This window comes from Xiphias gladius, chromosome 3 (assembly GCF_016859285.1).
Source record: "Xiphias gladius isolate SHS-SW01 ecotype Sanya breed wild chromosome 3, ASM1685928v1, whole genome shotgun sequence".
Classification (NCBI taxonomy): domain Eukaryota; kingdom Metazoa; phylum Chordata; class Actinopteri; order Istiophoriformes; family Xiphiidae; genus Xiphias; species Xiphias gladius.
This window is the reverse complement of record NC_053402.1, coordinates 25,610,662-25,638,539: the sequence shown is the minus strand read 5'-3', so window position 1 is coordinate 25,638,539 and position 27,878 is coordinate 25,610,662. Positions and strand designations below refer to the sequence as shown.

Here is a 27,878-nt window from a genome sequence, read left to right as displayed (position 1 = left end):
CGTAACCGCTGTCGCTACTTGCCCTTGGCTAGGAAGAAAACAATTATTTAATTCACCGAGTCGCTCAAAGGCCACCGGCACGTCCCGGCAACTTTTGAGGTGGAACGTTTTCTCGCATGTTGCTCAATGCGCGAGTAGACGTGAATTAATCAATACCTTAAATGTCAATATGAAAATGTGTGTGTGAATTTCAACCGGATTATTTGAACTGCAAATATTCTATTTCCTCACACTATGGAAAAGCAAAAAGACACCATATTTCCTCTGGAATATTTCATCTTCTTCCTCTTTTTTATTCACTAAAATGTTTATAAATATGCAGGGAACATTTTAACGTAACAGCAAACATATTTTTTATCATTTTAAGTGTTTATAGCTTCTGTATCTCGTGTCAGCTGCTTTTGTGTGTTTCTGTAAGTGTTTCCATCCGCCTGTTTTTTGCATAAAAATGCGAGTGGAAACAACCTTGAACCACTGGAAAAAATGTTTTTTACGCTTGTGTTTGGTGTAACAGTAGCTTTGTGGCTAAAGCTTGAAGTGAAACAGAATAAACGCTGACGTCCGTGAAGCGTGAAGAGAGGAAACCGTCAGAATCTGTGAGGAGCCGTGAGGAGACCGGAACCTTCCTCACATCAACACCTGGAACCAGCAGAAACGTCCGGTTCCATCACGTTCTCCACGTGGTTCTCCATTGTCCGAGCTTCGACTGCAGCTCTTTCAGTGACCCCGTCTCGCCGCGTCCTTCTTCTTCTGTGGTGGTTTAACGAGCAACTGGAGAATCGGCTCCACCGGCTGCTCATCTCCGTCAACAACACTTCACTCGCACTTTCTTTGGAGCATTTTCTGGAAATTCCTTTAAAATTTGAGCTTCATTCAGGTGGAGACCTGACTAGTGTGAGTTTCTGCGTGTGCGTTACCTGGACAGGGACTCTGACAGACGCTGCTCCGAGCGCTCGGTCCCTCACAAAATCGACCACCATATTTCGGAGCAGGCTTATTACAGGTCCTGACGGACATACGAAGTCCCTCCCCACAGGAGACAGAGCACGCCCCAGGCGGAGACCACGCCCCCCAGCTGCCGTCCACTGCGGAGACAGCCAATCAGAGCGCACGTCAGGGTTTCATGAAAGGCTTTAGCTCAAACTATGAATCTGGCAACTTCATTTATCGGTTCCCCTCTCACCTGGACAGTTGGGAAGGTCACTGCAGCTGCTGACCTGGTAGTTGTCTCCAGGGCAGCCATTACCAGGTGGTACCGTGTCATTGGAGGGGGCGGGGTTAGAGCAGAAATGATATCGCACTTTGGTGGGGACAATGACATCACTACGCTGGTCGTCTATACACGAACCAGAACACTCAGACCAACCGGACCAACCGGACCAACCACCGTGGACTGAAAGACAGACAGGTAGAGAGGGAGCGTCACGAGGAGAGAGAGACAGAAAGAGAGAAAATAACTGGTGGAGAGAAGGACAGAAAGGCAAACAGACAGTCAGACGGACAGAGAGACAGATGGAGAGACACAGTCAGCTGGAAAAGGAGAGTCAGACAGGTAGAGACAGGTAGCGAGAGACAGAAAGTCAGAGAGACAGACAGGTAGAGACAGGTTACCTGGACAGACGCTGAGTGTTGGACAGTTCTTTGTCTCCTCTGAAGGACCGCTGCAGGTCGAGCGACACTCAGGAGGACTGGAGCAGCCTCTCGTTCTCTTCCTGACTCCACCCTCTCCACAGGTGACCGAGCAGGGCGACCAGTTGACCCACAAGCCCCACCCCTTCGCTACACACGCACACACACACACACACACACACACACACACACACTCAAATTCAGCATTTTGACATTGATTAAGGTGTGTGTGTGTGTCCTTGTATTACTCATGTTGTGGGGACAGTCGGTTTACGCAGTCAAATTGTGGGGACTCGACTTCCCTTTGGAGACCAAAACAAAAATCGTCACAATGAACCTAAATCATTCAATTTGAAGTGAATATGGGTTTGTGGTTAGGTCAAGGTTAGGGTAAGGTTAGGGTAAGGTTAGGTTAGGGTTAGGGTAAGGTTAGGTTAGGGTTAGGTCAAGGTTAGGTTAGGGTTAGGTCAAGGTTAGGGTAAGGTTAGGTTAGGGTTAGGTCAAGGTTAGGTTAGGGTTAGGTCAAGGTTAGGGTAAGGTTAGGTCAAGGTTAGGTCAAGGTTAGGGTAAGGTTAGGTTAGGGTTAGGGTAAGGTTAGGTTAGGGTTAGGTCAAGGTTAGGTTAAGGTTAGGTTAGGGTTAGGTAAGGTTAGGTTAGGGTTAGGGTAAGGTTAGGTTAGGGTTAGGTCAAGGTTAGGGTAAGGTTAGGTCAAGGTTAGGTCAAGGTTAGGATAAGGTTAGGTTAGGGTTAGGGAAATGTTAGGTTAGGGTTAGGTCAAGGTTAGGATAAGGTTAGGTTAGGGTTAGGGAAATGTTAGGTTAGGGTTAGGTCAAGGTTAGGATAAGGTTAGGTTAGGGTTAGGGTAAGGTTAGGTTAGGGTTAGGGTAAGGTTAGGGTAATGTTAGGTTAGTCACTTCACCGGGGTTAAAAACCCGGAACGATGAGTTCAATTATCGAGGAGCACAGTGAAGATTTCACCCCCCCGTCCAAATAGGGCTAAGGTCAATGCAATGTCCTCTGAAGTGATGCAAACACAACTGTGTGTGTGTGTGTGTGTGTGTGTGTGTGTGTGTGTGTGTGTGTTTACTGTTGCAGCAGGTGCCGCTGCATGGTTCCATCTGCAGATTGAGGTTACTGTTGGTACACTCCGATTGGCCGATGCCGAAACACGTCCTGGTTCTCTGCCTCACTCCCTCCCCACACAGGACGTTACACTGGGACCATGGCGACCATGGCGACAACACCAGATGACTGAAAACAAAAAACACAAGACACACACACACACACACACAGTATTGGCCCAAATATAAGACAATATTTTGTTCTGGAAATGAGGTTTGAGGAAGTGGGGGTTGTGTGATGACGTGTTGACATCATCAGTTATGGGTTTTGAACGGAGAGAAGAGAGTGACCAGGTTGGCTACAGAGAGTGATGCATTGTGGGTTGTTTGTAGCCTTAATGTTGCTCAACGGTTCCCTCGAGGTTCACAATGTCATGGTAAAGACTTAAAGTTGCTCGAGGTCAAAGAGTGTGTGTGTGTGTGTGCGTGTGTGTGTGCGCGCACTGACCCACAGGACTGACACACTCCATCTGTTGCCTGGTAACCGTACTCAAGGTTCTGGCAGCAGTCGTCTTCGTCCACCTCACCGATCTCTTCATCACACTGACCCGAGGTCAGGTTGAAACGTGCAAAACACCGCACACACTCTGCGCTCGCACACACACACACACACACACACACAGAAATTACAGTTATTTTACAGCTTGTAACCCACATTTCTCTGAACCGAGTTCACTTCTTTAAAACTCTCCGCACAGTTTCTTTACCAACACGCAGCTCAGCACAACAGTTAATGTCACATCCAAAACACGGTCACACAAACACTGGATCCACATCTCGGGATCAACCAGAACCAGAGCCCCGACAAGAAACGTCATTACTCAGGACACACTGACAACAGGGGGCAGTAGGCTACAGTGCGGATCACTGCTGTCTTTTATTTGGTGTTTTCCCAGCAGAACAAACAAAGAGCCTTCCCTTTGTCTCGCAGATCCATCCATCCATTAGCCGTCCCCCTTATCCTTGTGAGGGTCCTGGACTGTGGGAGGAGGCCGGAGCACCCGGACGAACCCCACACAGGGAGGCCCCGGCCGAACCTTCAGTGCTAACCACTGCGCCGCCGTGCCAACCTGCGTCACAGAGATGAATCAGAAATGCTCCAATGTGCTTCGTTAATTCATTAATCCTTCCGATGCCCTGGATGATTTATGATTTCACGGAGCCGAAGCGTAAACGCCGCGAGGCGGAGCGGCCGTGGAAAACCTCCAAGCTCGCGGTTCAGTCCAGTTCACTTGGAAAACGTAGGTACCTACTGAAGACTTTTAATGCAGAGGTGAAAGACTCTGCTTCGGCTCACGTTGCTACTCAAACTGAAAACAATCGTTCAAATCCAGGAGCGTTGTGCCAGCGATGTCCTTTCAGATGGTCTCGAACCCTGGACAGGTATTAACGCCACCGCTCCGCAATGGCTCAGGTCCTACCTAGGAGACAGGTGTGTCCGCGTTGCTATGGAAACTTGTGAGCTCCTGCAAGGATTCAGTCCAACTCTTTCCTTCCATCGACACGCTTCCACGCTCAGGACGCTTTTTACAAAGACAAATGTCCCTCTCTCCGTCGTCCTCTGCGTGTTGTTGTCTGCATGTGGACGATTTCCGGGATTTCAACACGGGGAAAGTTTGTTCTCGTTTCTAAGTGTATGAGTCAACCAAGTTTCAGGCGAATGTGCAACGAGCTGCCGCGGTAACTTTTACTTCTTCTTTGCTTTAACTGGACAATCGAAAGGACACACTTTGTGCTGAGCTGAAGTTTCTATTTAAAAAACAAAAAAACACGACGGTGGAAGAGACCGATTCGGTTTGACGAACTCAGGCCCCTGAAACCTCAGACGAGCTTCCGCTGAACGGGATGAGGACTGTGGATTTCGTCCCCCATCGCTATAACTGGAAGCCCGCCTTTAACATACAGCAACACACTCACGTGTATTAAGGTTTTGGTTGGGATACAGCCAGAGGCTTGAAAGTTGTGTGTATGTATGCGACGGAGTGTACATTTCACGTATTGTGTGTGTGTGTGTGTCTCTGTCTGGCCTGTGAGGACAAATTTCACTCTGAGACAATAAGGACTCTCTGTCTAACACAGACGAGAACAGTCCTGAACCAGTCTCATGAAGACGGAACCACAACAGGCCGACATCATTAACCAGAGCAATTTAAAACCCCGCAAGTCTCCACGACAACATCTTGTTGTCATGGTGACGACATTACATCCCTGCGATCCGTCAGCAGGCCTGAGCACCGCACACATCCGGTCCGCGGTCCTCACCCACGGACAAGCGCCGGTAGACCGTCAGGAAGCCCGGTTTTTTCTCTGTGGTTGACGGTAACAGACATCGGAGCGTTTCCATGACCACGGACAAACTTGGCGTCCGTGGAGGAACGCGAACCGCCGGACTTTCTCCTGGGTTCGCGTACTCGTGTGGACCCACGTTGGGGGGGCCGTGCCCGTCTCTGTCCCCCAGTGACTCTTGTTTCTAGAGCAAGTAAAGAGCGGGATGCGATGAAACCTCCGCCCGTTGGATCAAGAGGAGACCGAAGTCGCTTCCCGCAGCAGAAGGGGAAGGATCCGGTCATCGCTCAGCTCGGTTCAGAGCTTGGAAGGAAAAACCCAAGTCCGAGGGGCTTGTGTTTTCTTGACGGTCCGAAACAGTCGGAGTTCGAGGCCCCGTGTCCAGCAGGGTGGAACAGGGACCAGAACAAGAACCCGCAGAACTGAGCGCCAGTTACTCATCGAACAGATTCGAAGGTTCTGCTGCTGGTTTAAAACCCCTCACTGCTCCGGGGCCAGAATCCACCTCTGCTCCTCCCGGAGGACCGAAACCCCTCGAGGCTCCTCGATGTTCGGCAGGTAAAACCCTCGAGCCAGAACCAAACGGGCTGAAGCCGCTTTTGGCCGCGAGGCTGCACGGAGACGGAACCACGCGCCACAGCAGCTGTATTCCTGCTCTTTTGTTATTTGGTTTCATTTTCGACATTTTCGGTGGTAGAACTCCACAGTTACCTTTCAGAGCAGAGAAAAGACCAGGACCGCGACTCAAGTCCGAACATTTTAATCTGTGTAATGAATTTTCAGACACGTGCACGAACAGGAATGTGCGTCATCGATCGGAGCAAAGTGCTCCAACGGTGTTTGATCCGCATCCGTGTTAAAAGTCCTGAGATTCCGGTGCCAGTACCAGGACATGGTGAGAGTGTTTTATAAGAATCACGGATCGTCAGACAATGTTAGAAAAACCTTCAAGAAGCCAAACGTCCCTTGGTCGAGCTAAAATCTAATCAGCGGCCTTTAAGGCTTAATATTCAGACTGACCTGAACACTCCACGGAAACCAGCAGCAGAACCAGAACCCGCAGAACCCCCATCCTCCCGCTGCTGCCGAGACCTGAGGACAGAAAACTGACGGATGTTCAGTCTGAATCAGTTCCTCACTTTGCTCTTCCCTCCAACCTTCAGCCCCGATCCTCCCTCTGACCCTCTGACCCTCTGCTGACCGCGTCCGTTTGTTTGTGCAGACAAACAGCAGGTTCCAATACGGCGACGCATTCGATCTTCAGACCAGATTAGCGTTGCCTCATGGCTTGTCTGGGGCTCCGATGTGTGGCATCTGTGGTCGATGTCCGGGTCGGTCTGCAGGCCGGGAGTGCAAGTCAAGTCAAGTCCTCCTGAAGCACGAAAACCAGTTGGTGAGTAAATGCAGGGTTTCCTGTAAAGGTCATCAGCCTCCCGACCGACCTTCGCATGATGCAACTGGCAGCCTCTGCACGGGTTACACACACACACACACACACACACACACACACACACACACACACACACACACACACAGGGTCCAGATCACAAAACTGTGGAGCGTCCCGCAGGCGATCTGAGCGCATGTTCCATCGGGTTTCAAATATTTTAAAGACTGTCCTCGCGCATTCAACGCAGAGCTCGAGGACACACTGAGCTTTGCTCAGCATTTCTTCTCCGAGAGAGCTAGAACCTCAAAGTCTCGTTCAAGGCCTCAAATTCTGTTTTCAGAGCTCCATCCGGACCAGACCTTGACCCCGATGCCCCCCTTAGCCTCAGCATTACAGTTACACTTTGTGATGTTTTTGTCCAGAAGACTTTCGTCGTGTCCTCACAACAGTAAATCACATCTGGACGACATCACGTGACGTCCGGCAGCAACAGTAGAGAAACGGCGCAGAGACCGGACTGAAGAGCGGCTGCCCCCGACACACACGATGCGTCAATCAACAGAAGCCAGTGAGGACTTTCCCAAACACACCTGTTAATCAGCGTCAGACATCCCCCCCACCAGACACCGGCCACTCAAATGACCCCCCCCACTTCTTTCCTCTTCTCCTGGAAAACACTCGGCAACTATGTTAAGAAAAGTTCTACACAAATAAAGTGGATCATTATTCTTATTTTGGTTGTGTTTTAAATATTAATGTACGGTTGAAGTGTGTGTTGGTAGTGACTTGTGTTAATGCAGCTAAAATACCAATAAAGTTCCTTAAATCGGGGGGGGCGGTTTCTCTGTAGCGACGAAACTACGTGAAGTTTAAAACCGATTTTTCCGAGCAGTTTTTCAAAGCGAAACAGGAACAAACAGAGCTGGAGGACTGCTGAGGACACGCGATGTCGTCAGACTTTTCTGGGAAATTGAGGGGAATTCACACGCTGGATTTAAAAATGCACACGTTGTTTATTTCAGCATTTACGACCCCGAATCATTGCTGGCGGCATGTGAGGTGGAATGAAAGGTCAAACAGAGGCAGTGACCTGAGACATGACCTTTAGCTGCTGTTGATTCCCAGGAGTTTCAGGACAAAGGCTGCAAATGCAAAACAAAACAGGGATCATCCGAGTGTTGAGATGTGTGGGGGCCTCAGTATTTCTGAAGTCCTGGCTAAGAAATGATCTTTTGAATATTAAATATCAAGTTGTTTTCATGATTTAAAAAACAGCTTAAAACGGAGTGAAATGGATTAAATACGTGTTCTCTGTTGATGTAAGAAAACGACTGGGAACAGAAATAGTTTTAGTTCAAGGTTTCTTCTTTTACTGCTGGGAAACTTCATCTGTTGACAGGAATGAAGTATCTTTCGACTCACTTTGTCAAATCAACAGGAAACTTGTCTGTTTTAAACACTTTTTTTTGAGGTCAACTTTACAATTTCTGTAACTATTCAAATGAAGTGATATAAGACTATAAAGGCAGCGTGTTAATCTTCATGTCAATACATTTAGTCGAATATTTTAGCTCTAGCTACAAACTTTGAATTCTTTGTTTTAATAAACTGAACAGAAACGACTTGTTTTACTGCCTTGTTTTGTTGTTAAATCAGCTTTGACCTGCTGAAACAACAACAAACTATTAATGTCTTTATCCTTTTATTCCAGCCACAGCAGTAAATACTGAACATGGTCTATTAACTTGAGCACATCCACAGCAGAGACTCATTTCACTGCCTCTTGGTTCAGCTTTTACTTCGGCAGCGGCTCTAGACCTGCCTTTGGAGACCGGAACCACTAGAGAAAGGTTCTTCTTTTCAATAAAGTTACCTGAGACAGAGCAGGTGCGGAGGGGCGGGCTGCAGAGGTGAGCAGACCGGAGGACGAAGCTGCAGGCCGGTCAGAGTCAGTCCAGCATGGTGGTGTGAACCCTGGAGGAGTCTGTAGAGAGTCAACATGTCCACGACGTGGTTCAGACAGAGAGAAACCCGCTGGTTGAAGACTTACTGTCACCTGTACCAGGTAGTGTGTGTGTTTAGCTCCCAGTTCTTAGTCAGTTCCTATGTTAGTGTGTGTTGATGCTAACGGCTAACAGCAAAACTGTGTCAGCAGCAGAAGACATTAAGGTGGGACACTTTGAAACCTCCACAACCACTGCATGCTCCCTTCAGGACAAACGGACGAATAACTGCTGATGCTGGCTTTTCCTCTAGCGCCATCATCAGGACAAAGGTTTTAATGCGTCCAATACTTTGTGAGTCTGATGTGATAGCGTTCTGGCAACCGAGGCTGGTTCTCCTGTGAAATTCTTTTCGATGCTTTAGTTTGATTCATGCTTTTCTCCAAAACCCCCCCCCACTGAACAGAAGAAGCCAAAGTGCAACAACTTTGAATAAAATTCAGTCTAAACGTGGAGAAATGATTTCAACGAGGGAAAAATCTGATCGAAGAGAAACCTGATGAGACATTTGATGCCAACTGCCAGGGCTGGAACTAGTTTTGATACTTTACTTTGCTACAGACACGTTTCGGTCTGTAGCAGGAGAGAGCTGAGGTTTGACGTCCAGCCCTGCTGGCTTTACGAGAACAGAGACAGAAAGAAGCTCCACCTGCGGACAAACGTAAGCCCCGCCCACACTGTTTTATTAACAGGTTACTGCACAAAAATGGCCGCTTTGCACCAAAGATGACAGATTACTACTTCACTGTTCCCCCACACCAAAAATAACATTTCATCTTTCAGTTCTCAGCAGGTCTCCAGTCCTTCAGTGTGCAGTTGTAATTATTATGTGTGTCCCCCCTCCTCCCCTTCGCTGTTTTGACATCATGGAAGTGTCCCCACAGGGTTCTCAGGTCCAAGCTCCAGTGTCCCCAGTTTTCCCAGTCTCTGCTGGGACAGGACTCGCTCAGAACCGGTGTCTGAGTCAATAAATCTCCAGTCCATCCAAACACCAGCTTGTTCCAGTGAAACGTCAGGATCTTTGACGTCACCAAGGTAACGTTGTAGTTCAGTAGTCGTCACGGTAAGCCTCCCCCTTCTTCTTCTGGTTTTTTTTTTGGTAATACTGCCACAATAGTCAGTGCGGCGGTCGCCTCCAGGATCCTGTTTTTCCTACCAATGTGGAGGTTTGCTGTTCCTGCTCTCCGTTACACAGGGCAGTGAATTCTAGAACAATTTCTTGACAAATCCTTGGCAAACAAAATTGAAAACAAAAGTAAAAGCCAGGCATGAGCCATAATCAAGTTTTACCGTTGCACAGACAAACTCTGCCCTAATTTATCTGTAACTGCTCTTGTAGTCGAGCCCTTTCTTCCTTAAATCGTGACTCGGTACTTTAAAAAGAAAGAAACAAGAGGAGGAGCGTGAATAGCATTTTTTGGGTTTGTGTGTTTTCGATTCAAGGCTGTCGTAGATTTGAATTTCTGCATGAGAACTCAGCCTGAACCAGCATCTTTAAGATCCGAACCCGACCCGAGACCCGAGGCTAATAACCGTTGGCGCGCCAGGCTTCAAACAAAGAGCTTGGTGGCATGTGAAACCTCCATTCTGACGTCAGACTTTTGTTTTCAGCTTTCGGACAACCACGACCTCGGCCACTTTATTCGGTGAATGGTCAGGTGCGCGAAGGTGTGAACGTAGGCGGGGTTTGATCCTCACCCCGTCTGTCCATCGGTAACAGCTATAAACACTTTTGACTTTAGACGTGGTCGTCAAACTAGTTCATTTCAAGGAGACCCTGGCCTTCAGTTGCCCGATTCTGATATGGGAACAATTATTTAGACGCGCCTCAAGATTTCTCAGAAAAGCAGGTGATCTGGCTCTAAACCAATGAAAACGCATTAGAATTACAGTAATTAAAAGTCTCCGCCTAAAAACGACCGTTCGTGTCAATTCAGATTTACATGAAAGCTGACGGATCCGACTCGGCGCTAAATCATTTGGAAGTGTTTACAAAATAATCTCAGCACAAGGTCCATTCAGTTCCGGAGATTCTGATGGTGTCATCAGCAGAGGATGTGTGCAGTTATCACACAACTGTGGATGATAAAATCTGGTTCGGGTCAAATTTAGACGTCGACGTTGTCGATAGTGAGCAGACGTAAACAGTGCGGAGAATTTTTCTCTTTTCCCTCTGAAGACTCTGTAGTGTTACCTGATGCTGAAAGCCCCACAACAGCTGGTGGTGGATCGTTTTGTCAACCGATCGACAATTTGGTGCCGAGGTTTTTTTGACCTCACCTGTTTCGTTTGTGTTAAAGATACGATCCCTGCTCTCAGTTTAGCTCTCAGCTTCACAAAATCCCAGAATGTCTCCCAGATCTTTGGGTGTCCGACATCAGCGCTGAGCTGGGAGACATGTTGGGATCTAAGACCGAGCGGTGTCCAGGCCTTTCCCAATCTGCGTTCCGATCGGTTCTCGTGTTCTTGTGGAACAACACGATCTCCTCAGCCGGATCCGACGTTTCTGCGGAACAGAAGACAGAATAACTTTGGAAGATCTCTGGAGCCGAAGTGGTTTGTCCGATACGATGGATTATTAGGGCCACTGAAACTTTACATTTAAAACATAAAGTCACGAAAGCACGAAACCGAATGAAACCTCGGCAGCGTCCTGTACATTTACGATGAAGCGTAGATGAATCTCGCCTTTTTTCGAATATGTCCGAGCGGCGTTAATAAAGCATCCCAGTCTAATCGTGACGCGTGGCATTTTGTTCTCGAGGCAACGTTTTTCTGGTCGTGCTGACTTTATTCTGGATGTAACAGTTTTCTCACTCTCAGATGTTTGTCCTAACAGTGGCTCTAATCCCCCATCGTAGAAGGTGAAGTTAATCCTGTGTTTTTATTGGGCGGTTTAACAACAGAGCTCCCTCTGTGGATGTTTATGTACCAGTGTTACCACATCTCTCCCGTCGAACACGGCTGAAGGTTCCAGTAAAGTTACTAAATGGACTCTGGGTTGAGAAATTTCTGTTGAACCGGTGCAGAATTGATCGTACTGCGCACTGCTGAGAGGTCAGGTTCAGACTTGATGTACCCTGTGTTGAGAAAGGCCTCCAGTGTTATTGTGTACTCGTTGAACATTTAAAGTCACTGTCAGTTCAAATCCCAAGGTGCTTTCTCATGATCAGGTTCCAGTGTTGGAAGTTAAAGGATCCTAGAGGCGACTGAATGTTTCTCTCCTCACACGGAGGTTCTTTGTTTTCTCTTTTACAAATTCTAGTGTTGTCGCTAAACAGTGAAGTTTCCTTTAGTTCAGCTGCTCAGTGATGACATCAGAAGAGAGGCGGAGTCTCCACATCCCCTGTCCCTCCCCTGTCGGCTCCCCGTGAGCCAATCGGAGAGCCCGGAGGAGGGCGGATCATCTGAAACTCGCCCGGATACAGGACTGAGCGGCGGGAGCTGATTGGCTGCAGTCTGTGAGTCCAGTCCGGATGTTTGAATGTCCTCAGTGAGCTGATCGAGTGTCCGAAAAACAAAGAAAAGAAAATAACTGGAGGGAGAAGAAGAGAGGAAACATGTTTTTATTATTTCAGCGAATCAGGATTTTACTTAAAGCTGCACAAGTCGTTCGGTCTCATGTCTGAGTCAAGGCTGCATTCGGGCCACATCATTCCAACTGGAATGACGAGCTTCCGAGTGGAGAAAGGATCCCTTCCAGATGTGTTTTTGGACATTTAATAACAACATCTCTGCTCTGCGGTGACCGTGGTTGGATCGTTTTAAGTGTCAGTGAGTCAGTTTTGGTTTTTTTGGTCTTTTTTGGGTGGTTGTGTGTTTTTAACTGAGCTCTGGGACTTTCAAACAGGAAACATAAACACTTCAGACAGAGGCTCTGGACATGCTGCTCAGTAATTCATCGCGTTACCTCCGTCAGTTATATTATTAGGGATTATTATTTACGGCTGGGAAGTACCCACAAAAGTGATATAAATTCCTGCGCTTCATAAATAAATTCTTCCGCCGGTTTGACTGAGCAGTTTACAAAGTTTACATGTAATTTGGTGAAAGCCGAAGAAACGCTGCTCAAACGGAAGCTCTGTGGATGACATCTATCTAACACGCTGTCGGTCTGAAAAACCTTCCGAATCTGAGACCCCAGACATCTTAAAGGATTTCTGACCACTCAAAGTGCATCTGCAGATATTTTAGTCACCTTCCAGATCGGTCGAGTCGTAGTTAGGACTCATCAAAATGCATTTATAGCCGTTTAAAACGTAAATGACTGATTTTCAGGTGAAGCGTTTCTTATGTTAAACCTGACTCACGTTGTCCTCTCAGGCTCCAGTGCTACGTTTGGGACTCGACCCCCGGCTGGCTGCTCTGCTCCGGCCCCCTCTCCTTCAGCGTCGGGCTGATCTCCTCCTCGGGGTCGTAGTAATAAAACTTCCTCAGGTAGGCGATCAGAGGCCTGAAGAGAGAGCGGTTTTTAGCCATGTCACGACTCTAAGGACGGACAGTGTCTCTGGTTCAGACGTTCATGCGAGACCGATATTCGGTCGCCGGCGTGTTTCGGTTCGTCAGACATAAAACACTCGCGATAAACTCAGCAGCAGGTTAACATTTAAAGGTAACTGCCGATGACGGTGAGACGGGCTCCACAGAGATCCTACGGAAGTTAAAGTAAAAAAAACATGCAGCGACACGTTAAAGTCGCAGTTGATGGCGCTGATGGCGCCCGTCTTGTATCGGCCCCCCGTCAGCACGAAGCTGTAAAGCCTGTTGACGTTTTGGACGTTTTGGATTACGGCAACATGAGTGTAGTAGTTCATACTCTCAGCAGTGTATAGTCTGGTTTGGGACACAGCTCTGGTTTTACCTGTTACGTTAATCTGGTCCCTCTTACTGATAAGGCACCACTTATAAACTGTAATCAATAGATTTATTAATGGTTGATAAATGTTGACTGATGCTCAATAGATCAGTTATGAGCCACTGAAGAGAACAGGTTGAGGAAAATCACCACTTTGTATCTCTTCATTCATCAGGGAGACGTCTCCAACGGACCGTTTGACCACTTGTCTTCTGGAAAAGCTGCGGGACGTCTGGACCAAACTCAGTCTACAAACTGATTATTGACATTTAATGCTGCCGTCCTGGACAGGTCTCCCTTGAAAAAGAGGTCGCTGAGCTCAAATAAAAGTTACATAAATACCACAGTACCATACTAATGAAACCAGAGCTGTGTCCCAAATCCAGACTATAATCTGTTCACAGTATATTTACATTAATCCTCTGATTGGAAATTTCCTCATTTAAATCATCATGTTGTTTCTTTTCTTACTGTATTTTAATCAGAGTTCTCGTGTTTGTGTTCCTGCATTAAACAATGACATTTACAGTCCAACTGAAAAAGGTTTGTCAAGAAACATTTTTTATATTAGATAGATATCGAAAAGGATGTGTTTTGGCACCTAAGTCTGGAGTGAAGTTGTGTTTACTCACACATCTGAGACACAGTTTAATGTCCGCCACCTTTCTGTAGAAATGATCCGCCAACACACCGATTATATTTGGAGCGTGAGGACATTTTCTTCCTGCATTAAGGCTGGAATGTTTTAAGTGTTGTCCTCTGTCATTAATAGACGAATTTCAACAACCGCGGACAATAAATAAAGTTTGATTTTTCACATTGTCTCTGGTCGTCATTTCTTCAAAGGGCTGTTTGGCAGTAAAATGGTTTTAGGATTAAGATTACTGTGAGATTTAGGTTTAGGGGCTCAGGACAAACGTAGACTCACGTGGGCAGCGGCAGCTCCTGGATGTGGTCTATACGGACCAGCTGTCTGATGCAGAAGCGGCATAGATGCTGCAGAGATTTAACGCTGCTGAACCTGGAGACCGGGTAGAGGAGCTGGACCGGGGTCGGGGGCAGACCTGAGGACCACACACACAGATGATGAACTAGGAAGGTTCCCAGAACACTCTTAAAGACGTGTCACGCATACAGACTCAAACACGCCGGCGGACTTGGACCGAGCACCTGTAGGGGCTTTGAGCATCGTCCCCACACAGACCCTATCGTGTCCGATGGCTGCATGTTCTCGTGTGAACACAACAACAAAACACCTGGGCACGTTCCACCTGCTGAAGCAGGCTGTGGGAAACCCATTCAGAAATCCCACAAACAAAGATCCCCACAACTCTCTGACTGGACAGACACCGCCAGAGCAAAGACAGCGTGACAGACCTTTCTTCTGTGGTTTGGGTGAAACTGCCCTTTAAATAAACCAGATAAACTCCACCAGCTGTAACATTCATCCAACATTAATGAAAGGAACATACTGATAGTCTGAGTATGGACCTGTGTCATAAAGAGACAGACAGTGAGAGGTGATTGGTTGGCTGGTTACCGGGTACTCTGGAGCGCAGGAAGTAGAGGAACTTTCCGTTCTTGGAGTGCATGATGGCTCTTTCTATGAACTCCACCACGGAGTGACAACGATCCTCAAACTTGGGATGACACCACAGGCTGAACGTTCCTGAAGGACAGAGGAGGAGGATAAAAGGTGAGAGTTCGATGTGAGCAGCGTCCTGTCAGAGAGGAGCCGAGGTTATTCGTGCTAACGTTGGGTTGATGGCTGATGTTTGCACCCGTTTATCCTCGTTTAGCATCATCACTGCTACGAGCTGCTGTCTTCACTGGGGTGTGTCTCATGTTAATTAACCAGTAGCGTTGGGCCGGTGTAAACATTTCCAAACGGGTTCTATATAAAGCCAAACACAGGATTGGACCGGTGCAAAACATTTTACCGCTTGGTGTCGCACTTGACTCGGCAGATGCTCCCGAGTGGAACGTAATGAAACAGAGAGAGCCGATAAACGAGGCTGTAGCGACTCCAGTCCACTTGGTGGTGCTAATGCACCTCTGAGCTGGTTTGCCAACCACCAAAAAACGCTACAGAAGAAGCAGCAGAGCGAAGCGGCGCCACGACCAGCAGGACGACTGAGTGACACATCCTGGTTTTATTTCTCACAACCACAGTTCAACCTACTCGTCAGACACTAGTGGCTCCATTTGTCCGCTAATAAACAAACATGATATTATGTTCATCACGTCGTCATATTGCTTATTACTAACGCAATACAAGTTGGCTTCAGCGCCATGACGTCGTCGGGACAGGTTGCTGACAGAGATTACTGAACCGGTTTACGTTCCTACACCAGACCGGACCGAACCGGAAAAGGGAAAACGTCCGTAGCTGTTATGACTTTGTGGAAACTTGCTGATCACTCGTCCTTAAATCCTGAGTTTCAGTGTCCAGTAACACGCAGGAGATCGATTCAATAAATGTCTGAAATGTGAACCCAGAGTGAGGAAAACAACACTGACTCTACAGACCATTACCGTCAGTTTACCATTGTTAAACTACAGTGTGTGTGTGTGTGTGTGTGTTACCTCTGTAGTGCTCCATGCGTGTGTGGTGCGTGACTCCCTGGGACCTGAAGCTCAGACTCAGGATGTATCGAGGATCTGAACTGTCTCGAACCAGAAACGATCCGTCTGGTTTCCCCTTCAGCTTCATCTCAGCATCCTCCCAGTTCATTGGGCCCCAGTACCAGCCACACTGTACACACACGCACGCACACACACGCACACACACACACACACACACACACACACACACACACACACACACACGTTACCGCTGACACCCCCTCACTAATAATTCTGATTCATCTCAATTCACCAAAACGTTTCCAAAATTTTCCAGATCCATCCAGCCACTTCTGCCAGTCACCATCGATGAAATTTAGGGATACAAAGTCCAAATACAAGGAAAAAAAAAGGCAGAATTTTGATTTTTGATCTCATAATTTTAGCTGAAGTCAAACTTTTGAGTTACCATGAGCATTTAACCATTACTACCATTTCTTATGTGTTTCTGGTAATGGTGGAAATGGGCTTCCATACAAAAGTATCCTTGAAAATTATCCAAGTTCTTCCTCAGCTCAGTGTTTCTTCCTGCACTTCGTTCTATTCGCTTTCCAAGAAAAACAAAAATACCTGGACAATTAATTCCCTTTAAGGCATTATGACCCTCTAAGGCTCCAATGGTACAAAGAGCCGTACTGGGATCCAGACTGGAGTTTCTCGTTTTTCTTTGGTATGTTAATTGTGTTCAAGCCTACATTTCCATAGTTAAATGATTATTTGTTGTTCTTTTTTTTCATTTCATTAACAAGGCGTCTCTCTTCCTCCAGGAGGCGATAAAAGCATGACTGAGTCTCCACTGCTGCAACAAACTATGATTCACATCCAACCTTCGGATTCATTATTCACCAATTTTTTACAAACTTTCTTAAAGGGATTTTGAAAAATGATATTACTGATGTATTTTCTTATCAAATATTTGTGAAAGATTTGGCACATGTTGCTCAGAATTTAGATTTAATCAGTCACTACCTCTACCTACTAAAGCGGCTGGAGGAAAAGGACACGTATGTTGCCTGTTAATAAAAAAGTAGAACTGGTTTCGGCGGGTACCGATCAGTCTTTTCCTGTGTTGTTTGTTGAAGAATATGATTTAAATTGTTTCTAAACGTCACCTTCATCGTGAAGACAAGTTTGATACGCCGCCTCCTTGTGTAATAAATAAATAAAGGTTAAGGGGCCCCAGAGGTGGCCCCGGGTCCAACCTTCTCCAGTTCTCTGAGGCTGGTGGCGAAGCTGCTGCCGTCGGGGCGACTGAGGGGGCAGCGGGGGGCGAGTCGGGGCGGGGGATGTTGACCGTCGGGGCGCAGGGGGACTGGCCTCGGTAAACCTCGCAGGAAGGTGTCTGAGCAACACACAGAGCAAAGACATGCTAGTTCGACATGTCGAGATTTCATTGGTCTTTATTCAGACTTCAGACGACTCTCACTTCACTCTCTGAGGAGAAACCGGTTCTTTCTTCTCTGCACTGTTGTTGTTGCCTTCCTGTTGAACATGAACCGTTTCACTTCTTTCTCTCCTTGTATCGGTGCGTCCCGGCTGCTGTACCTTGACTACTACACTAAACATTCAGGCACTTAACTGACCGACTGACCGACCGACCGACTGACAGACAGATTGACCGACTGACTAACTGACCGACTGACAGATTGACCGACTGACTGACTGACTAACTGACCGACTGACTGACTGACTAACTGACCGACTGACTGCCTGACCGACCAACTAACTGACCGACTGACTGACTAACTGACTGATTAACTAGCTGACCGACCGACTGACAGATTGCCTGACTGCCTGACCGACTGACTGCCTGACCGACTTACTAACTGACCGACTGACTGACTGACCGACTGACTAACTGACCGACTGACTAACTGACCGACTGACTAACTGACTGATTAACTAGCTGACCGACCGACTGACAGATTGCCTGACTGCCTGACCGACCGACTAATTGACCGACTGACTGACTGACTAACTGACCGACCGACTGACAGATTGACTGACTGCCTGACCGACTGACATATTGCCTGACCGACCGACTAATTGACCGACTGACTGACTGACTAACTGACCGACCGACTGACAGATTGACTGACTGCCTGACCGACTGACTAACTGACCGACTGACATATTGACCGATTGACTGACTAACTGACTGATTAACTAGCTGACCGACCGACTGACAGATTGACTGACTGCCTGACCGACCGACTAACTGACCGACTCCAGGACTGAACTGACGACATGCAGTGTTTGTGTGCTCCCTGCAGCCGGTGGGGAAACAGGCCTCAACACAACCCTTTGGTCTGTTGTCAGCCAAAGCTTGTTTATGAGGTAAAAGACGCTCCACTCTGTATCAACAGTGTACACGCTGAGTGTTTCTGTAGCACAACAACTCCAACAGAGTGAGACGTCTTCTATAATACAACCAGAAGAATCTCAGTCAGTTGGAATTTCATTCAGATCAGATCAGTAAATGAAGCCAATCAACTCTTCAAACTGTACAGACAGATGTAATCGACATTTAGCATCTTCCGCTCTGATGTAAACTTGTCTTTTCACCACCCAGACCCAGGATGAATCCACCTGATGTCATTTTCAGTTTGGGATCATGATCAGGCTGCTGTCCTTTCACATTTCCACTGGATGTTCTGGATGTTTTTTATAGTTTAAGTGACCTTCAAGAGCCGAACAGTAAACATCAACAGGTTCAAGAAAGAGAAAGGGAATGAAAAATGTGCTAGAATACCAACCCTATCTTCAGAGCCTAAAATGATTTAGTCGACTCTGTGCTGGTTGAAAAGCACGAAGAAGCCTGGTCCAGGTGCATCTTAGTGATCTACTGCTGTGTATTATGCATATTTTATGTTTAATGTTTAAAAAAGAGAAACATCCATATTATTTCTTTAAAAAATAACTGTGCCCCTTCATTTTCATTTGCCCTGCTCCAAAGCTCACTGATTAACATGTTCTGCCTCGTTTGCTTCGTCTTTGTGGAAAAGTGGAAAAGCATCAAATCAACGTTATATGGAGGTTTATACGTCTGCACCTCCTACAGTCTCCGCTGGTTGGTGGACAACTGCTCAGAGTCAAGACACAGTCGGGCACATAAACGCCCTGAGTGTCTGTCTGCTGTTTTTCTGCTGAGCGGGCGGCGGACAGAGGCTTTTTACAGCTGTTTCTCTGAAAGAGGCGTTACGAGAGCGGCGAGAGCGAACCAGACTAGTCAACGGATAAACCACGAGCTGAACTCACTTTAAAGCTCCGTAAACCCAAAGGGGAGCTGATGCAGGTTCAACGGATAAATCACCACCAGAGACTCCTGAACATCACTGTCTCACATTGTCGTTTAACTTTAACTCCAGACCTTTTCCTTATTAACTGTCTGTACCTGTACTAAGATCTGGAATAAAATCCCAAGTCACAACCTACAAATATTTCCTTATGAACATTTAGAAACATTTTCTTTTTAGTCAAAAAATATAATTATTAAACAGATTCTTTTAACACCAATCTCTCGTCTCCAAATTCTGGGAAAGAACAATGTGTAACTGTCCAAATACTTATGGTCTGTTTATATGTTTGTGTGCGCGTGTCTCACCGTTGAGGCTCAGGCTGTGTTGGATGGTGCTGAGGGAGGGGGGCAGGGCCAGCGGTCGCGGGGGCAGAGATTGCATTGACGCCCCCACGCTGCGCTCCACATACGACCCCTGCTGCTGAGGAGGACCAGCGAAGTCATCTGGAGATCAACGAGATAGAAAAGTACTCACGTTTCACGGTCACATGACCCCAGAGTCACCTGAGAGGAAGGAGGACGCACGCAGACACACAGGAAGTGAAAACAGAGTGAAAGAAGAAGAAGAAAAGTACCGAGCAGACTCAGGCTCCGTCTGGGCGGGGGAGGGGGAGTCGGGGGGTGAAGAGAGCTTCCCCCTCTCCGAGAAATATCCACATCAACCAGAGACACCGTCTCACCTGGACACACACATTTAAACGCGCACACACACACACACACACACACACACACACACACACACACACACACACACACACAGAGTAGAGGAGGAAGAGATGTTAGAGCAGAGGAGTGAAAATTTAAAATGTTAGTGTTCAACAGCAGGAAGAGGAAGAGGAGGAGGAGGAGGAAGCACTGGAAACACAGAAGAAGAAAGCAGAAGTTTCAGCAGAAGAAGAAACTGCTCTGTTCAAAACATTTGTTGTGAATCGTTTGCTGGGATCAGAACAAGAGCTGAGTGCAGCAGGGCGGACTGGATTCAGAAAGCCGGTCCAGCCGCTGGGCTGTTCTGATGCAAACACAAAGAGCTGAGACGCTGAGTGTGTTAAGTGTCCTGCTCTCATCAAATAAAAAACATGATGTGTACATGGATCCATAGAAACCTGGTGATTCAGCTCCCAGTTTACATGATCAGAACTGGATCCAGGTCTCTGCAGATGTGTCCTGATTCCTGACTGAGAATGAGAGTTTGCGTTCTGCTGGATTTCAAACAACAAAACAACAACATGCAGCGTAGCCTTTGTTTTACTGACACACTTCTATGACACCTGAGCTGACAAAGAACCTACAAACAAACCAGAGACCTGGATCAGGAGTTCTCATGTCACAGGATCCTGGTCTCTGCCTGAGTACTCCAGCTAGCACCTCTAGGTTTCTCAAAACCAAGGTAAGGTGTTTACAGGTGTAACAAACAACCAGGACACTTGTGCACACGTAAACACGCTCACTGAATTTTGATGCTCAGACTAAAATACCTGATAACAATATATCAGCCGACACATAAACACGGACGTTTATGATGACGTGGTTCCATGGCGCCGCGCGCAGACGCAGCGGCCTCTGGAGGACCAGATATTTCTGGGCATTTTGTCGGATCTTCTGGAGGTCGGGTATGACGGACTATCCGGCGTCAAATCAACTGCCGCTGCTTTGCTTTAATTGAAACGCGGCTACACAGCAACATCAGGGACCATGGAGCCGGACGGACTAAGCCACTACTGCGACGGGGACTCATCGCCGTCTGGTGGGACCGGTAGCAGGGACTGTGGGGAAAGGTGCGCGGTCCGACGCCGGCCCGTCTGCAGAGAGGAGCCCGCCGCCGTTACCGCAGAGGTCTGCCAGAGCCGTACGGCAGCATCAGCGAGCAACGCGCAGCACCACCACGACTTCTCGCCGTCTTCGGTCAGGAAAATTTCAGGACTGTTGCTGAAATTCCGCCGACACGTCACGTTTACAACAAGAGGAGCAAACACACTGGACCCCGTTTACATCCAGGAACCGCATTTCCTTTCCCTGCGTGTACGGTATGTCAAGCACGTGTGTGGAAATGACAGCAGACCTGAACCTGAACCTGTTATCAACGTGGTTTGAAGAAAGGTTCGACTCAGATCTGTCATGTCCGCGACATTTTACAGTGAAAATCATCTGAGCTCTCTGGTGGAGACACTGTCCCTAAATGAGCTCGAAACTGTCTTTCATATTTCCACACTCACACTAACTGTCCCTGGTAGACCACACACACTGTCTGAGATCTGGGACCAGGTGATACATCCGCTTAGCTCTAGTACTCACACTGCATCCTGCTGAGTTATATTTTGAGCATCAGGGAAAGTTTTCCTCTGAGCTTAGTGACTACACAGTGATCCCACTGAGCTCACAGTGAGACTGGAGATTCATACAGATCAGTCCAGGACCTGACTGTGTCTTTAGTGGATCAGACACCGAGTCCACAGTCTGCGACCATGAACTTGATAAAAACGCCAGAGGACATCGCCTCAGTAAATCGGACCCGCTGCGTTTTCTTGCTGCGCCGCAGTGGAGATGGCAACACAGACACTTTAGTTCACATGAAGCCTCCTGGTAGCTTTGGATCAGCGTGAGAAGGATTTCGTCCTCCAGGTCCAGGTCTTACAGTGTAGTTGTGTCATCAATGTGAACGAGAGGAAACGATCACGCACACCAACCCAAGTCTTTACATGCACATATGAACATGTGAGGACCGTTGGGACAGACGTGAACTATCTAAAACCGTTCAAGTGGATTTAGTTTTAAAGTCTCAGCGCCGAAAGAACCGGACTCTTCTCTGCAGAACAAAAACCCGAAGCTGCTGCAGATCAGAGAGCTGCTGACTGGAGCTGAAAACCACCCGAGAGACCACCGCTCACTCAAAGTCATGTAAAAAGGGCACACCTGCACGCACACACAGCATACATTTAGACTTACCAGTGAAAGCAGGAGTGAAGGGCACTGGAGAGAAGGCACTGTGAGGTCTGGACACCTGCAGCCTGATGGAAACACAGGAACATCAGAGAGTTTGACTCTAACTGAGAGTTAGTGCAGCAGCTTCATCATCATCATCATCACCACTGTCGCCATGACTCCACTGTTCTAAAACCACTCGGTCTGTGTGCTACTGAGACCTGGATGATTTCAGCGCCTACCACAAAAATGTTTCCGCGCCGTGACAATCAAAATGCTCCAGTCAGTTCTTTAAGCGCAAAAATTAAAACACAGTTTTCACCACGTTGTTGTTGAGCTCACACCTTAAAACAAAACCAACATGACTTTACCATAAAAGCAGGTCCACGAGAAATTTCATCCACCTACTAATTTACCTGCACTAACTGATGATTGTGTTTCCAGCAGAAACAACCAGTGAACACAACACTGACGTATCGTCAGCTTTTCAGTTAATGTGGGGTTTTTTTATGTGTTTTTTTCCCCCACAGCAGTTACAGAGCAACATGATCCTTCACCTGGATCAGGTGTCTGAGTCCATCTGATGAATCCTAGTGCAGTACTCCCTCTCTCTTAGCTCTGGTTTTGGTCTCCACCAGCTCCTGAGGGAAACATCTGGCTCTTTAGCTGTTAAATGCTCCGCTATGTCCAGCAGCTGGTCTCTGACTGGGTCTGTTGTACATTATAGACGCTTTAAAGTGTCCGACAGCGTCTCCACCTCCTGTTGCTGTTTGACAATCAGCTGATGGGGATTTAAACAGCTTTCTACACACCTGAGCACTCAGACCAGGAGGCCACGCCCCCACGCCTCAACGTCACCAAACGCTGCTGCCATGGAGACGGGCTCCGTCTAACCAGAACAGCTTTGGACTCTGGCAGGTTCAACTGTTGAGTGAAACGATGCTGTCGCCATGGCAACCGCGCCCTCTCCTGAACGGCGAGGATGCTTGTCGCCATGACAACAGTCGCCCAAAAAGTTCTCCCGGAGTCCCTCCAAAGTTTGTTTTGCTGTTCAATTTCAGATTAGAGCTTAATGCTGACCTGAGACCAGCGGTTACAGCCACAGGAGGGGTGGACAGAATAACAGAAAGAACAGAAGTGACTCCTCGTGGCTGGAGTCACAGAGAAGAGATTATTATGTTTTAACGGGGACGGAGTGGAGTCCAAAGTAATTTTCCGATGCAGAACTCAGTGACACACCTGATGAAAAAGGTGAGAAGCGGTCTAACCGTCTCTCTCAACCCCTGAAGCTGAAAATGCAACTAACGATTATTTCCACTATTGATTCGTCTGTCAGTTGTTCTGTGATCTGATCGATCAACTATTAAGGGTTTAAAATGTAAGAAAACAGTCAGTTCCTCAGAGTCTATGCTGACGTCTTCAAACGTCGTGGTTGTCCGACCAACAGTCCAAAAAAGCTGGAAATCTTCACTTTTCAGAGGCTGAAAACAACTTTTTTTTGCTATTTTTGCAGAAAAAATTGCTTTAATGTTTATCGAAAATAATTGACAATTATTATTCAGCCAATCAACTAATCAATTAGTCGACCTATCGCTGCAGCTCAGAAACAGAAAAAAAACAGAAAACGGCGGGGAAATTGACACCAGAGGAGGGATGGAGGTTATGTTTGAAAATGAATGATCATTCTCTGTTGCTTTGCTGCTTCTCGTCTCATCAGTTGTACATGACGTGTTCATTTTTGACGATATTATCAAATGCATTTTTCCCATGGGGGAGAAAAAAAACATCCAAAAATGTAAAACTGTGCAGCATGAAAATATTCAGCCAAACTGTAAAGTAGGGCTGCAGCTAATGATTATTTTCATTATGGATTCATCTGCCGATCATTTTTCCGATTAATCAATTAATCGTTTGTTCTATGAAATATCAAAAAACTGCGAAAGAAATGCCTGTCCCATTTTCCCAGAGTCCACGGTGATGTCTTCAGACGTCTTGTTTTGTCCGACTCACAGTCCAAAGCCTAGAGATTCAGTTTACTGTGACAGAAAACAGAGAAATGTTTGCAGTTTTTGAAAAATGACCTTAAACGCTACTTGATTATCAAAATAGCTGCAAATTGTTTTTCTGTCAAAAAACAATTGTCCAAACTGCCCATCGCAACTTTGCAAAAATGAACATGACATCTTGAAACACCGTGTTTTGTTCGGCCAAAAGTCCAAATACCCAAAAACAAACAAGCCGAGGTGCCGACGTGCAGGGATGCAGACGGGGCCGACAGAGTGAGTGAAGGCGTTTACACCTACATGTATCTAACTGTACAGGATCTATGATAAAAAGTTCCCGATTCGTAGCTCGGGACCTGCAACACACTGGTCCTGTATCTACGGTTTGTTTAAATGTAAGCTGGAAACACTGAAATAGTCTTTACAGTGTTCACGTCCTTCATGTGCTGATGCTTCACAGCGGCACAGCAAAGGAAGGTTTCTGCGACGACAGGAGGCAGGACACCTGTGGTCGTCCCCATCAGCGCTTTCACTTCTTCAGTTCTCCTGCTCGGGGTAAACGGTACCGACGTTGCCGTGAGGATATGCTTCCCTGGTCCTTCCAGCAGTCCAGAGTTACAAGTTTGCTGTTTTCTGTTCAAACGTTTTTCCTGAAACTAACGTCTTTTTGAAGGGTTTCAAGGGAAAATCTCAAATGACACCGGACGCTTGAGCTGCAATGATTAGTCGATTCATTAGTCGGCACCTATTTTGATAATTGAGTAAACGTCTCCTTTAAATTTTTAAGCAAAAATGCCAAATTTTTCATGGTTCCAGCTTCTCAAATGTGATCATTTACCGTTTCTCTTTATAATATACGACTGTAAACCGAAGATTTTGGGGTTTGGGACTTCTGGTCTGACGACACCAGGATGTGGGGAGTCACCACGAGCATCCCTCGTCATTTTCTCACTTTTTATAGACAAAACAATGACAATTAATCCACAATATATAATTTAATTTGTTCTGATTAACCGATTAAAGGTGGTCTATGAAATAACAAAAAAAATGGTGGAAAATGTTTGTTGACTTCAAACGTCTCGTTGTGTCCGACCTGCAGCTCCAAACCCCAAAAAAAAAATCGGTGTGAAAGATTCAAAACAGAGAAGCAGCAAGTCCGAAGGTTGGAGGAGCTGAAATCAGAGAATATTTGACAGTTTCTGCTTGAAACTCAAACATCAAAATAGCTGCTACTTAAATTTCTGTCAGTCCACTGACGTAGTTGCAGCTCAGAAAAAAACCATCATCAGCGTCGTGAACAAAGTCTGACGTTCACACGGTTTCAAACAAGAATCTGGATCGTCAGAGTCCCCCTCCTGACGGGGACCGACACCCCCGCCCCAGTGCTCTTACCTGCTGCTGTCCTGCTCCGTGTTGCTGCAGGTGGACCCCCACACATCCAGCAGACTCCCCCCGGACGAGGTGGACGAGGCCAGGGAGGGCCTCTTGTCCAGCAGCCCCCCCGACCCCCCACTGGAGCTCTTGGTTCTGAACAGCTTGCTGAGCCGGACCTTCAGGGACCCCCCTTTCCTCGACTTCCCCCGCTGTGTCTTCTCGCCCTCCCTCCCGCCTCCTCCTCCCCCTCCCCCTCCCCCTCCCCCTCCAGGACCACTAGGGGGGAGGCGGACCGCCCCGCTCCCCCCGAGGCCATGCCGAGTTTGGGGGTGGTGGCGCGGCTCTGGGGCTGGGAGCGGGACTGGTGCTGATGCTGTGGCCGGTGGCTTGGGTCCGGGCTGGAGGAGGGGAGGGGGTCAGGGGAAACTTGGAGACCACTGAGGGCTGCTGCGGACAGGGGGGCCTGCGGGCGGATAGGGGGGTACAGACAGGGGGTGGTGGTACTGCCGATGGGGGGGCGGGGTTCCACACAGGGGGATAGGGACATCGCAGCACCCAGGACAGCAAGCGATGACCGGCATCTCTGATCGGTGCAGACCCCCGCCTCCTCCGCCAGTCTGTGGACCTGCCGCATCAGACCGCTCAGAGTCCCGCTGGAGAACACGGGCCCCGCCCCCCCAGAAGTCCCCACACCTCCAACTCCCCCCACCCTCTCTCCCTTCTCAGCATCCCCGATGTCCCTTCCATCCCTGTCCCCACCCTCACCCAGCCCTCCCACCTCTTCAGACCCCAGACCTTCCAGGACCAGCAGGGCGTCGCTGGTCTCACTCGGGTCCTCGCCAGGCCCCATGCCCCCCGTCCCCGAGGACAGGACACTGTGACAAGAGCACCGAGGCAGTGGGAGCACCATCTCCTCTCCCCCACCACCTCCTCCTCCTCCTCCGCCGCCGCCGCCGCCCTCCCTCCCCTCACCCAGCTGACCGAGCCTCCGGGCCAGAGCCAGGACCGGGTCCTCTCCCTCGGCGGAACAGTTCTTCCTGGGCTCCAGCAGGCCCAGACGCAAGGCTTGGTCCAGCAGGCCGGGGGGCCATTTAGCTAGTCGGTCCGTCAGCAGGCGGTGTCGGTGGCACAGGACTGACCCGGACTCAGAGTCCAGAGTCGGGACGCCCTGCTGTGGAGTCTGGGACCCGTCAGACCCTTTGGACAGTCTGAGGACCGGGTGCCACTGGAGCAGCTGCGGCTGCTGCGGCTGCAGGTTTTCCTCTGCAGAGGGGATGCAGTGTGAGCTCTGGTCCTTCCCGCCTCCAGGCCCGGGACCGGCTCTTGTGCTGCCGGGACCGGTGCCTGATCCGGAATCCTGCTGCTGTCTCTGTCTCTCTGCTTCCTCCTGAAGGAACCCCGGAGGCGGCTGCTCCAGTCCAAACTCCAGGATCCGGTCTCCGGACCGCAGCAAGTTCTGAAACACCATCAGCTGCGCCCTCGACCCGTGCGCCCCCGAGCCGTGCCCGTGCGGCACCGGGAAGTCCACGAACCGCTGGGCCGCTATGGCGAAGTCCTCTGGCGGCGGAGGAGACAGCGGCGCCTCGGAGCCCTGCGGGGCCTGCGTCAACACCAGCCCGCCGTCCAGCTCGCCTTTTCCGGGGAGCGGCGAGCTGTAGTGCGGGGAGGCCGAGCCGAGGCCTGCCGAGGGGCCGCTGGGGTCCAGATCGAACCCGCCGCCGTGGTGTCCCAGCACGGCTTTGACGGGCCCGAACCCGCCGCCTCCGGACATCAGGTCGTCGGGCTCGTCCAGCCGGTCGTACTCGGCCGCGGACACGAGCCGCATCAGGACGAAGTCCGGGGACATTTCTTGCTGCGCGTCGTTCATGCTGACAGGCTAACGTTAGCTGCGCGGCTACACGGGCTCCGCGCTTACATAACACCGAGATAAATAAACGGCTGCGGAGCTAACGGCGGCTAGCGGCGGCTAGCGGCTGCATCCTCCCGCCGAGCTACCCGGGCAGCCCGACGGAACACCGACCGACCGACGACCATGTAACGTCCGGACCGGTTCGTGACGGTAACGGCTCGGCTGGACGACGACAGAACATGAACGGACATGAGAAACCCTCCCGGTACCGCCGCTCGGTAGCGTTAGCTAGCTGCTGGCCTCCTACCGCCTCATCCTCCGGTCAGACAACACGGGGGGGCGCGCGGGGCGGCTGCGCAGCGGCGGCATCAATAATCGATCGGTGCTGATTGATAAACGGAGGCTCGTGCACACTGTGAACGGCGGGGCCCGCAACCCAAACCTCCAACGGCGAACGCTGCCCGGTACCGGAGAGCCTCCGTCACTACCGGAGGTCTCTCTCTCTCTCTCTCTCGCTCTGTCTCTC

General features: G+C 48.7%; 2 protein-coding genes and 1 long non-coding RNA gene across 5 annotated transcripts in view; 1 reads left to right on the top strand and 2 right to left on the bottom strand.

Annotated features, from left to right (window-relative positions):
* LOC120788319 (properdin-like) overlaps positions 1 to 11,957 on the bottom strand; it is a 20,936-nt gene extending 8,979 nt beyond the window's left edge. For 2 of the 3 annotated variants that reach the window (XM_040124029.1, XM_040124030.1), the window contains exons 1-8: positions 8,300 to 11,957; positions 6,238 to 6,503; positions 6,057 to 6,128; positions 3,199 to 3,337; positions 2,717 to 2,880; positions 1,612 to 1,779; positions 1,184 to 1,393; positions 918 to 1,085 (exon numbers count right to left, since the gene is read on the bottom strand). In XM_040124029.1, coding sequence (XP_039979963.1) covers positions 918 to 1,085; positions 1,184 to 1,393; positions 1,612 to 1,779; positions 2,717 to 2,880; positions 3,199 to 3,337; positions 6,057 to 6,128; positions 6,238 to 6,503; positions 8,300 to 8,427 — 1,315 coding nt within the window. In that variant the 5' untranslated portion in view covers positions 8,428 to 11,957. The remainder of the gene's footprint in view (positions 1 to 917; positions 1,086 to 1,183; positions 1,394 to 1,611; positions 1,780 to 2,716; positions 2,881 to 3,198; positions 3,338 to 6,056; positions 6,129 to 6,237; positions 6,504 to 8,299) is intronic. The other variant, XM_040124027.1, reaches the window with a different exon arrangement.
* LOC120788347 lies at positions 6,343 to 7,684 on the top strand. Its single transcript, XR_005707223.1, has 2 exons — positions 6,343 to 6,429; positions 6,767 to 7,684. It is a non-coding gene; the product is annotated as an uncharacterized LOC120788347 (long non-coding RNA).
* On the bottom strand, positions 11,852 to 27,878 carry LOC120788313 (suppressor of cytokine signaling 7-like). The gene is given in 11 exon segments (XM_040124013.1): positions 11,852 to 11,964; positions 12,740 to 12,882; positions 14,213 to 14,348; positions 14,825 to 14,953; positions 15,871 to 16,039; positions 17,112 to 17,251; positions 19,514 to 19,651; positions 19,783 to 19,887; positions 22,151 to 22,212; positions 25,522 to 25,739; positions 25,742 to 27,878. Coding segments are annotated over 10 exon segments (2,847 nt in total). The 5' UTR covers positions 27,371 to 27,878; the 3' UTR covers positions 11,852 to 11,964; positions 12,740 to 12,761.